The sequence below is a fragment of the Ambystoma mexicanum genome, chromosome 1q (assembly GCF_040938575.1).
Source record: "Ambystoma mexicanum isolate Mex_15411 chromosome 1q, UKY_AmexF1_1, whole genome shotgun sequence".
Taxonomy (NCBI): Eukaryota; Metazoa; Chordata; class Amphibia; order Caudata; family Ambystomatidae; genus Ambystoma; species Ambystoma mexicanum.
Genome location: NC_090922.1, coordinates 175,533,705 through 175,546,318, shown reverse-complemented (window position 1 = coordinate 175,546,318; position 12,614 = coordinate 175,533,705). Strand labels below are relative to the sequence as shown.

General features: G+C 44.4%; 1 protein-coding gene across 4 annotated transcripts in view; it reads left to right on the top strand.

Moving 5' to 3' along the window:
* LOC138526197 (T-cell-interacting, activating receptor on myeloid cells protein 1-like) overlaps window positions 1-12,614 on the top strand; it is a 289,292-nt gene that overhangs the window by 225,093 nt on the left and 51,585 nt on the right. For all 4 annotated transcript variants that reach the window (XM_069636631.1, XM_069636649.1, XM_069636639.1 and 1 more), the window contains one exon: window positions 2,823-3,095. In XM_069636631.1, the coding sequence (XP_069492732.1) occupies window positions 2,823-3,095 (273 nt within the window). The remainder of the gene's footprint in view (window positions 1-2,822; window positions 3,096-12,614) is intronic.

The window sequence follows — 12,614 nt, the reverse complement described above, 5'->3', positions numbered from 1 at the left end:
ACATTAACAAGCTAGGCCACATCTACTCCTGCTTCTTGATTGATGGAAACACCATTGAGGTAGCGAAGGAAGTAAAAACGTTAGGCTTCTACTTAGATGCCACCCTCTCCTTTAAAAAACAGGCAAGCTCCCTGGCCTCTTCCACCTCCTACACGTGTAAATTAATTAGAGCAGCCAAACCCTTCCTCTCCCCCAAAAGCTGCACCACCCTTGCCAGAGCCATTATTCTATCTAAGATAGATTATTGTAATGCCTTATACCTAGGAGCCAACAAATATATCATAGACAAAATCCAGATCTTATAAAATAACGTGTTCAGAGCAGCACTGAGCTTCCCTAAAAAAGAGCACATATCCAATCTAAGAAGAGCTCACAACTGGCTCACAACCAAAGACAAAATTGCTTTAAAAGTTGCATCTCTCACCCACAAATGCCTTAATAACGCTGTGCCGCGTTACCTCATAGATAGACTTACCAGACACGCCCCTAATCGACACACTAGATCATCCAATTCCAATACCCTCACAGTGCCTAGATACAAACGTTCTAAAACCGGAGGCACCAGTTTCCAAGTACAAGCCGCACAACATTGGAACTCCCCTCCTCCGTAAAAGCGCCCCAACCCTACCCACTCTTCAGGTGTGAATACATCCAATGGATCAAGGAAAATGACATCTAACTTCCCTAACCTCCCTACCTCTCCCAGTTCACCTCCACACATTCTACACTTCTTGTGCATGACCTGTACCACTGTACATATTTTACATATTTTACATATTTCTATTTACTGTTTATATCTCCCGCCTCACTTGTATGCATAATACTTACTGTATATCAAGTTTGCCTATTTTATTTACTGTACTCTATTTACTGTATTATCTTTATTGTATATGAACGTACAGCAATGTAACCAAGCTGAGAATATTCTTTATGCCTTTTGCGCCCTGATACCCCCGGGTTCGGTGCGCACTACAAATATTAAACTAAACTAAACTAAACTAAACTTTACTTTTCTTTGAGAGATCATTGTCTCTTTTTGTGCACTGTAACATTAAATATTGTGTATTCCTTTGTTCATTATCTGTCAGGGATTATTCACATATCTGCACTACATTACTCTGGGACACTACCTGTGCTGGTGCATGCAACACTGCCAGTGAGCATTTAATATCCCAATCTGGTGGGAGCTGCATATAAGGCTTCATACCACAGGCCCAATTGTGGTCCATCAATACAGCTTAGCCTCCATTTATACGTGGCAAATCCAAGATGTGACATCATCCTTCATTCTCTTCTACCTTCGTAGTGCCATTGTTTCTGAAGCACAAGGAGGCATTTACAATCTTTATTATGTCCTTTGATCCTCTTTCGTCCTCTATGCATGTCAGTAAATTGGCAGTTTTTGTCCACTCATCAAGCCATTTGCTGCTGGCATTTAAGCAAACTTTCTCCCATACCCCTATGAGATGTTTTACTCTACATACCATCATTCCTTCTACCCTTCCTTCAGGAGTATATACTTCTCCTGTTATGCGCGGCTGTGGTCTATCCCAACAGTAGGGTCATTCCTTTCCTTGTGAATCTGTGCACTTCAACTGTGGATGTTCGATCATTGTTACCTCACCTAATATTATATATTTCATGACCATGTCTTTTGTTCCTTTCACTTTCATTTGTTTAATAAAGTTATCCTCATAAAGCGTCTGATTTTGTAGCCTATTTCATATATACCTGCTTGCCCTGAAATTGTCCTTTTGTTTTGCACATTGCAAGATGTGTTAGGCAGTGTGCTCTTTTTACTGCTATCTCTTGGGCCAAAAAACATTTTGGAGGTGCTCAAATCATGAGGAATGAGAGAGCAAATAAAGCAGTTCTCATCCGATTTCTCTCCACCCACCTTGGTCATATGCTTGTACCACCGGTTGTTCATCTTTTCATTATAACTTTCAAAATTATGTTTCAAGAAGTGTTCTTCATTGACACACCTCTCCTAATTCTCCTTATTTCTCCACTCATGTTAGCAGTGATATTGATGCTATCATTGCTAAAAAAGCAAATTGTTATTCTGTACACAAGCCAAAAATGCAGCATCCTGTTCACGGAAAGAAAATCCTTTACCAAGATGGTCGCCATGGATTGGGAAGGCAGAGCTCCATACGGAGACCCCCTTCCATTTCCATGGCGGCCGAAAAAGTAAAGCGGGGAGGAAGCAGCAGCTGTGGTGGCGGCACTGGCTGCCACCAAAATTAAGTAGGTGGGTCGGGGGAATTAATAAAATGGGAACGGTCGGAGGGGGGAAGAAGTCGGGTGGGCGTACCGGCCATCAGGTGGCTTGGAAGGCGGGCTGAGAATGCCGGTTCCAGCCCATAATCCTGGCCTCCTGATTGGCTGGCTGGCATTGCAGGATGCTAATACGCATTACTATTTAATAAAAAAACACCACCTGGTTGAATAATGACCCTGGACTAAAGGACAACTATATGTAATCTACCCCCAACCACCTTAACAACCCTTCAGTTTCACCCCACGTTTCTGGCCTCCTGATTGGCTGGCTCTCACTGCAAGGTGCAAATACACATTACCATTTAATAAAGAGCACCACCTGGTTCAAAAATGACCATGGACTATAGGAGAACTGTATGTAATCTACCCCCAACTACCTTAACAACCCTTCTCTCATGACTATATTCTAATTAACAACGTATGCTTGGTTTCTTCAAAGTACTAAAATCTCCTAGGTGACAGCATTAGTTTTGATATAAAAAGTAAATGTGTTGTCAATCTTTTGATCTACCTGAAATTGTTTTGATTTTGTCTTTTAGACCTGGCGAAACCAACGATCTCTTGGGAAATTGATGCCGATGTGGAGGGAGGGTATGCCATCCTCTGCTCAGCGCCGGAGCAGCACAGAGGCAGCTGGTTTAGTTTATACAGCGAAGGCCATCTTATTGAAGAAGACAAAGCAGGGGCCCTTGCCATCCAAGTGAGGTTCCCCATTAATCAGAGCACCTTGGAGTATCAGTGCATGTATCGGGTGGAGGTTTCCGGAGCGCTGGCCGACTCACCACTCAGTAATTCTGTGATCGTGGGCAACGGTGAGTCCTAAAAAACCAAATGTTTAGCAAGGCATCAACCTGCTGAAGGGAGCGGTATGTCTAGCACATTGCAGTGGATGGTACACTTGTCTCCAGTATGTAGGGACATTGGCACTAGGATATTGCTCCTATTTGTGGTCGGAGGCTCTGTACGAAAGGGGGAGGTGGCCGGCCAGTACTTTTCATCTGGGTGGGCCCTGTTTGTGAACACGGGGGCCAATTTCCATTGGGTGTGGTTGTAGGAGTGCTGTAAAAACGTTGAGCCAGATTTCCCAGATCCATTATCCAGCACAAAATGTCTTTCCTGGATCTGGAACAATCCATTTGCACCCTTCAATTGGTTTAGTCTATTGGACTGCTTTAAGCAGCCAGGATTCAAACCAAGGTTGTTAGGTCCAGGGGCGAGACACTTACCTCTAAATCTACTTGAATGTCTGATCAGGATGTTTGTTAGGATGGCACTCAGTGGCAGCATTAAGGCAAAAGGATTCATGGGCAAGACTGACAGAGGGCCCCACGTAGGCTGGGCATGGGGCTAGAGCTTAGGGTGGTAGTAGGTAACTGCTGTCACTAGTGCAACAAATGTGTCATGCTTTTAAGTAGTTTTGCTGACAATGTGATTTCCCACGATCACTCAGTTTGTTCAAATGGGAAATCTGCTCTCCCCGTCCATCTGTGAATCCCTTCCAAAACCAAATGCTCTCAAGTACCCTTTCCAAAGTGTTCTGCTCTCCTGTTCCATCCACTCCTTTGTTCCATTCCATAATGCCACACACTATTTTGACTTTCCATTCAAGCTATTGTCAAAGCAAGAAAAATAAACAACTGTATACTGCAGACCCTTGAACAAGAGCCTGAGAGGTAAATCACAATTAATCATGCCCTAAGAACAAAAGTTATTTATCCTTTGTTTTAAAAAATGCTATAAATGAGTTATAAAGAAAAATATAGCGAAGGAGAAGCATGCAAAATAGTGTGGCAACACCAATTTACCTATCTTCCCTTCCTTTCCCATCTGCTCTTCCCTGTCTATTATATCCACTCCTCCTTCACTTTTCACCCTCAGTCGCCTTCCATGAGCTCCCCATGACCACCATTCCCAACTTCTGCTACTGCCATCTTCCCCCACCATACCTTTGTGGCCTGTCTCAGAGAATCGAGGATGATTCCGCCTCCTCCTCCTCTCTGATGGCTGACCAACAAAGCTCCCATTACTTATTCAATCTCAGATGGTGTTCGCTCAACAATACTGTGGCTACTCCTAGCAGACCACAGAGGAGCTTCTTGTGGTCCTGCCATCTTTTTGTGAAACACAGAACCCACTCCAGAATACTGAAGCAAGGAATAGACCATTTTATTTCTTACAAAATTACATTTTGCAGCACAAAATTGTATTTTATGTTGAATTTTTGCAACACATTTTAATTTAGTTGAGGGTGTGAGGGAGTGCTAGCATGCAGGAGAGAAAGCCACGGCAGGGGATGTGGTTCAAGAGGCAGTTGGTGAAGTTTGAGGGGTTTCTGGCCTCCTGGTATAGCTCCAGGTGTGGCGTGGCAAGGAGGAGGGGGCCTATATGTCATTGTCTGATACACACTGTTTATAATATACAATTGCCCATGATGACATCTTGTTTGATGTGTTTGCTTTGATTTTCTGTTTAATGTTGCAATTTTGTTCAATGAATGCAGCCTTATATTTTCCTAAAAAAGATGTATGTGTATGTCTTCTTGGCGGCCCCTGACACCTGCAATTCCCATCTATTACACCATGAGTGAGGCTTATTTGGAATAGATTTTACTGCAAACTGAATCACTTCTAGGGGCACCAAATGTTGGCAGGTAAGGCACAGTGACATTGAATGATGTGTCCAGTGATCATACACTTTGGTTAAGCGGTAGAGACAGAATTTGAGCATTACCTTTCATTTAGATGCTTGACCACGCATCTTCCCAAATTAAGTTGGCACAAACATGTTTTGAACTTTGGTTTTGAATGCATAAATAATTCTCAAATGCATATATATTACTTTAAAAATGCACAAGTGACATGATAAATCAACCTGACCATGTATACATCACTGTACAAATGTGTTGATGAAAACGATCAAGGGGGTCATTTTGTTTTTAATCCTGAATTGGACAGAGGAGGGACCACTCCTGTTTCACATGGTTGCAAAAGGACCCCTTCATGCAATTTTAATTAGCAAGTACTGGAAAAGTAAATAGCAAACACAGCCAAAAAACACCTTTGTGCTTTATTTTTCCATTACATGTCTGGAAAAGTGCAAATCCCTGCCACAATTAGCGATTGTGGAAGCCATCTACAATGGATTTCTTTGGCAACTGCCTGCTTTTACCAGGTGTAGAGTCAGGTGGTTTTCATGGGAATCCATTGGTGTTCCACCAGCTTAAAAATACATGCTGGTGGAAAGCCGATCAGATTTGGCAGGGGGACCTGTAAGAACAGGCAAATGTGTTAAGTCAGAACTCGTCTCCGAATTTGCCTGCTAAATCATACAAAATCCTTCACCACAAGAAAATTGTCAGTAAATCTTTTAGCATCACTTTTTCCACTGCGCTTGACTTGGAAAATGTCCCCCTATGATTGTAGCTTTATTTTCCCCATCATGAATGGAAGCCTACACTTTCCGGCATGCAAGTTAATGAGAACTTACAAAAACTCTCATACAGACACAAAGGGAACTGAAATGCATGTCAAGGTCATTGTTCACAAAGCTTGTTCTGTATCCCATCATTTCTAATCACCCAACAATCACACTTAAAGAGCTTATTACAATCTTTCATCATTTTAAGAAACAAGTTCCACAACAATAGTAAGTTACCTTTTCCCATCTCAAATCACCTCCGGTTGTAAATAATCTGCTGCTAAGGCACAGTCAAATAATAAGACCTCACTGGGTGGGGGGGCCTGTGCAGCTCTGGCTATTTGTCTTTGAGGGAAGAGGAGCACAGCAGAGGGGCCACCATGGGCATCTGTTCCTTGTCCGACTGTTAAATCCACCTCGGATTGCACCCTGCAGGTAATATGGCACTCCTCGATTTGAAAATACAAATGGATGCCACCAGGGAAGTAGGCAAACTCTGCCTCTTAGCAGGCAAACTCTGCCTCTTAATGCTGCTAGACCTCTCAGCCGCGTTCGATCTAGTCGACCATGACAAACTCTGTGCCACTCTATCTAACAACTTTAACTTCTCCAAGGACGCCACCAAATGGGTCAAATCCTTCCTAGCAGAAGGACTTCAGGAGTTCCCATCGGCAAAGCTTCAGCTGACCCCGTTCCAGTCCCTATAGGCGTTCCTCAAGGATCCTGCCTTTCCCCCACCCTTTACAATGCTTATACTAAGTTACTATTCGCAGCCCTGAATGCCATGGTGTCATCTATACCAACTTTGCAGATGACACCCAGATCCTTATCCCTCTATCAGGAAACCATGAGCAGGACAGACTGCTCATCAACCAAATCTATGCTTTAATCCAAAACTGGATGGCACAAAATACACTCTGTCTCAATGACGAAAAAACAGTGCTGCTCATAATTGGATCCTCCCCCAGAATAAATTCTCTTCAGCCTGCTTTTGCATCCTTCACCATTGATGGCACCACAATCCCAGTTCTCAAACAGGTTAAAACTCTCGGTCTCCACCTAGACGCTAACCTATCTATGACAAAACAAGTAAACGCCCTCTTTTCAGCCACCACCTACACCACCAAGCTCATCACCCTAAATCGCAAATTCCTCACACCAAATTATTGCATTACCTTAGCAAGAGCTCTTATACTCTCGACTACTGCAATGTACTCCTCCTAGGTACGTCTAATCCTAACTTGTCCAAACTCCAACTCATACAGAACAAAGCCCTTCGAGCAACATTAGGAATAAAAAAGAATGAGCACATTTTCGAACATCAGGAGAAACAACCACTTGCTTTCCATTAAGGCTAGAATTATATTTGAAACCTTATGTATTACACACAAATGCATTGCCAACAAAGTCCCCAAATACATTGACAATGCAGCCACGAAAAAAGTTCCCACCAGACACCTCAGATCCAGCAACAGCAGTCTCCCTGCCATCCCATGATTCAAAAGCATGAGAGCTGGGGGCAGCAGCTTTAAAATTCTAGCCCCTAGAAACTGGAATGCTCTCCCGACAAACATCAAGAATGAAGAATCCCACCAGCTATTTAAAAAATCACTGAAAACCTGGCTATTCAACCAATTCTAAAAGACTTAGATTGCATATCCGGCTCCCCACCCTTGTTGTTAGGACCCGGCAGTCCTCATGCTTTTGTTTTCATGTGTGTTTGTTCCTGACACCTTTTGCCTATAACTGCTGAGATTGTAATATTGAACTGTCTGTAACTACACTGTGATACCTCAGGGTCTGGGCGTATAACAAATGTAATAAATAAAATAAAATATTTAAATGCCGCTTTTTAGGTTTAAAAGATATGCCTATGTTATACTTTACCAGTAACAGTGTAGGAAACGCTCCTCTCTTGTGTTATTTTCTTCTGAAAGGCAAATGTTTATTGGGGGGTGGGAACAATACTCCCATCTCACTCCCTGCCCCTCTTATCACTGGTCGGATCCCATAGTGAACAATGTTCATTTACAACACTGCCTAAACACTGAGCACCCAGCACATAATACCTTCTAAACAGGACTGAAAATAAACATGATGTGTTCTGTTTGCATGCAAACTCTGCTAATAGTTACTCAAACAGTATGAGGTTATCAAGTCAGTACTTATCAGTTTGAATCGGGAAAGGTTCTGTCAGGGCAGGCTAGGCTTCCACGCAAAGATATGTTCTATTATGGTCAGAATCTCACTTGTAAGTATGCATAAGAAGTTCTGAAATTGGGCCATACTTGCCATCCTAGCCTTGACATGTTCACGTATGACCTTGTTGGATTAGCACAGCCATGATTGATTCCCTAGGTGGAGCAAGCATGGCACCCACATTGTGGCATATACACTTTCACTTACTGAAACCAACATACATTGGCAATGCTAACAGCTTGTGCTTTTGAGTAGGCATGGGATAGGCATTTGCCAGGCACTGCCATAAGGGTGCCACCTGGCTGTGAGATGGGAACAGCTAGCAACTGATGCAAGTACCTGGGCATAATATGTGATGAGACCCTTCCAGATATTAATTAATACCACTGCAAGAATGATCACAAACACATCCTGAGGATAATCCATCATCCCATAAGTCACATTGGCTTACCCTTTGTATCCATGGTCCCAGTTTAAAACTTTGACCATGGTGCACAAAGCAACCTATGGGAATGCTCCTGTCGTCATAAACAAATCTGTATCCTGGAGTCTCGGAGGAAGCATCACTTACTGTTCCCTGAATAAGATACTCTCGAACTATGGCACGCTCATTTACCATCCAAGCAGCTCCTTTCTGGAACTCTCTGCAGGGAAAGGTTCCCAGGATTAGAAATCTGCTACCCTTCCCACGGCACTTAAGGAGCGGTTAGTCTAATGCATATCTCATCTGCAGTATTAGAATTTCTTGTTTTTTAGCTCTTTAATGGGTAAAAAAGCATGACTTTTGGGAACGTGCTTGGATACTCGTATGGGTCATAAGCGCCTGACAAATACATAAATAAATTAACTAAACTATTGCAGGTTCTCTTGAGTGGGTACCATCCTCTGCAACAGGGCATTTGGACTTTTCTGTTCTGAGAAGGAGGACACTCACATTTTGGCAATGTTTGTATTGATCTTGAACAAAGTGAGGTGCAATGGTTTCAGTGTCTCAGTGTGGATTGCCTTTTACAACTGCTGTGTAGTGTTCTGTGTGAGTCCTGAGATAGAGATGCCCTTATAGTGTTGGAGTTTTGGTTTCTCATGTGATGTACTCTTGATTTAGTTTTACAACAAGGATCACCGTCCAATATTGCAGAGGTGGTGTCCTCTGTGAGGTGAACTTGTACAGCTAGAGGAATTGTTCAATATTGCAGTGGAGAGGTCCTGTGCACAGTACTGTTGTCTCTGACTTGCACTGTCACCTTCAACTATTGCTGTAGTGTTATCTTGTCCTAAGTGAAGCTCAATTACTGCATTTCTGCAGTGATGGTCACCTTCAAGCATTGCATTGCAGATATCCTGTTGACCAGGTTCATTTTTTACAGTCTGACGGTGAGGGTCACCTTCAATATTGCAGTGATGGCAGTGGTGGTGTTCTGGATCAGATGCAATAGTTTCAGTCCCAAAACGAGACACTCTGTTAAGAATGTTGCTGTCTGTGTCCTGAACGGTGAGTGATGCAACTGTTTCAGTCTCGCAATGAGACCCCCCCTACCTATATGATAGGACACCCCGTCACTTCTTCCAGGCCCACGAGGTCACACCTCACCAACCAGATCTACGTACCATCCTTCAAAAGAGCCAAAGCAGGGGGTGCTAGCTTCCAACACCTAGCACCTAAAAATTGGAACGCTCTCTCTACAGCACTCAGAAACGAAACATCATACACAGTTTTCCGGAAAGTTCTGAAAACTAAACTCTTCGCTTAGCCATGCCTGCTGACCTGCCTCCACCTATCTGTAATGTGCAACTAATGACCCGTCTCTATCCTGTTCCACTGTAACCAAGGAACCTGTACTTCTTTTCTGCTACTATTGTCACTAATATTCTGAAATGTCAAGTAACTGCACAACAAAGCAAGAATTCTGTAACAGCGCCATGAATCCCCAGGGCCGCTCTGCGCTTTATACATTTAGATAAATAAATAAATGAGGGTCACACAGCAGCTCTGGTTCCCTTTCCAATAAAAGCTGCAACTGTTGTAGTCTTGTGAACATCAGCGTTCAATATTCCACTGGCGGCGTCATTTCCTTTGTGATGTGTACTTGTGTTTGGCCTGCAGCAGACACCATATTGTCAATGATGGTGTTTCTGGGCAGCTGAACATGTTGACAGAATGATGAGCCGGGTCTTTCGATTCACTTGGACGAACAGCTTTCATTAATTACACACAGGTGTGTTCAGATCAAAGAGTTTCTTTTCCTGCTCTTCATGTAGTTTGTTTTGTTTAATGAGTTCTGCTGCACGCACCCCCTACCAGTGTGAAATGCATGTACCATTGTCCATGTTTCTCCTTGTTCTGACACTGTGTCATACAGTGCAATCTGTAAGGCATGCCTCGCATCTGTCTCTTTCAGTAAATAAAGAGGTCCCCGTCGGTGATGGATGCTCTCCATCGAGGTAGATGTTGCATGTCACCCCCTGATGGGACTTTGGTAGCTCCCAGGATGTGTGTAATGGTCACATGGTGCTTACCATGTGACCAACCCAATAAAAGGGAAGAGCCGCTTCCGGCTCATCAGTCTAACAAAGAACTGACTCTGGCGTGTTGTTGATTGCACCATGCTGGTGCCACGCTGCGTGCAGCAGGCCCACTGGCGTGGCCCTACATCCGGTTGGTGTCTCTGCTGGGCAACACCATCCCCATAGAATGTTCATGCCGTGTGAGCATGGCCTGGGTGGGTGTAACCCCGGCCTGGGTGCCCCTAGAGCCGGGGATGCGGTTGGTTGGGTGCCCCGATCACTATTGTCCCCTCTGGTGACCCAGAGCGCGGAGGGTGATCTCTGCTGCGTCTGAACTGTGTGGCCGCCACTCTATGGTGTATTTCAGGTGGACCTGGCATCAGAGGGGGCCCGCTCTGGTGACCCGGGAGTGGGACACTAACAGTAGACTCACTGCGCTGCCCCAGTATCATAGTGCAGCCCTACATCATATGAAACTCATGCAGTTTCTCATTTGCCCCCGTCTGCACACGGCAACATACCCGATGCTACCCCCACCCCGCCCACTGCACCGCCCTGCGCTGGTCTGCGCACTTACCTGATACGAGTCAGTTAACCCTGTACTTTGATCTCATTTCCTTTTACCGGACTCGACTAGCAGCTTGGCGCTGCATATAAAACGTCATCCGAACTCGACTCACAGCCATGCGCAAGATATACAACTTTAACTGCACTGTAACTTACCGGATGGACCTGCTGCCCTGTGCTGCTCATGCCCCATGAACCTGCCTATATCATTCCTGACTTTCCTGAAGCATTGTGCTGGATTTATCTGATTGGCCCACAGCCCTGTCCTGTTTCCCAACCCTCCCATCTTGACCTTCCAACATCCTGCTGCTTGTCTATTACTCGCCAGACTTTTTGCGGCATATGGAACATATTTGATCTCAGCCAAGGACCATCATTGTCACTTGTCTGTAATGTCCTTTCAGCCTGATGCTTAAGCAATGACTGTGCTATGCCCCAATGCCCTGCCACTCCTAGTTTGTGTCTCATGTTTCCCATTTACCTGAAGTAGCCCTGCGCACTATAAGGCGAGGCTTTGCCAGAATGTGCATTCACTCTTATTTTGTCTCTCATGTTTGGCTATATACCTGAAGTAGCCGCCCTATACCATGAGGTGAGGCTTTGCCAATCTGTATACACGCACACACACGCATACTAATGATGTCCCAAATGTTTGTCTGCACGCCTGATGTAGCCCACCGCACATGAGGTGAGTCTTTGCCACGCTGTATATATACGCTAATTAAGTCCCATATGTTTGTCTAAATGCCTGATGCAGCCCCCCTGTACCATGAGGTGAGGCTTTGCCAATCTGTATACATGCACTTATTATGTTCCATATATTTGTCTGCACGCCTCATGCAGCCCCCCCGCACCATGAGGTGAGGCTTTGCCAGTCTGTAGATGCACACACTTAATGTGTCACATATGTTTGTCTGCATGCCTGATGCAGAACCCCGTACCATGAGGTGAGAGTCTGCCGGTGCTGTATACACATACTGATTCGTTCTGTAACCCCTATGCATGCTCTTGCACTTCACTATTGTACTATGCACTGTCTGTAACTAGCGCCCTGATGCCTATGGGTTTGGTGCACTGAAATAAACGCAATCAATAAATAAATATTCTTGAAAAGCAGCATTCCTGTGAGGGTCAGCATTGACTCAGTAATGGGTACCACTTCCAAGTGCAGATCAAGGTTCCCTGCTCTCTCTTCTCGCCTTGCACCCAGTGCAGCCTTCTCTCACCCAGCTCAAGATAGATGTCTTCATGCAGCAGTGACTTGCTGCTCCCCCAGTTCCCTCTTGCTTTCACCCAGAGTTTCACCAGCTGCACAGAGCCACTTCTTCAGCAGAGTGCATCTGGCCTTCTCTGTGGTACTCTTCTGTCAATGTGCTGCCCAGGGACGTCATTTCATCAAAATGCCAGGGGCCGCGGAAGTGAGGTCATTTGACCCTGCCCCCGCTTGACATCACAGGAAGTGGCATCCTAAGGCAGTATCCCTCAGTACACTAAGAAAAATATTTTATATTTTGTATTTGCTTATTACTTATATCGCGTACCAAACCATGGGGTAACTGGGCGCTTGAAAAATATGGTGAATACAGTGGTAGCGACTTACTTAGCGGATATGCTTACAATATCAATGTAATATGACACACATT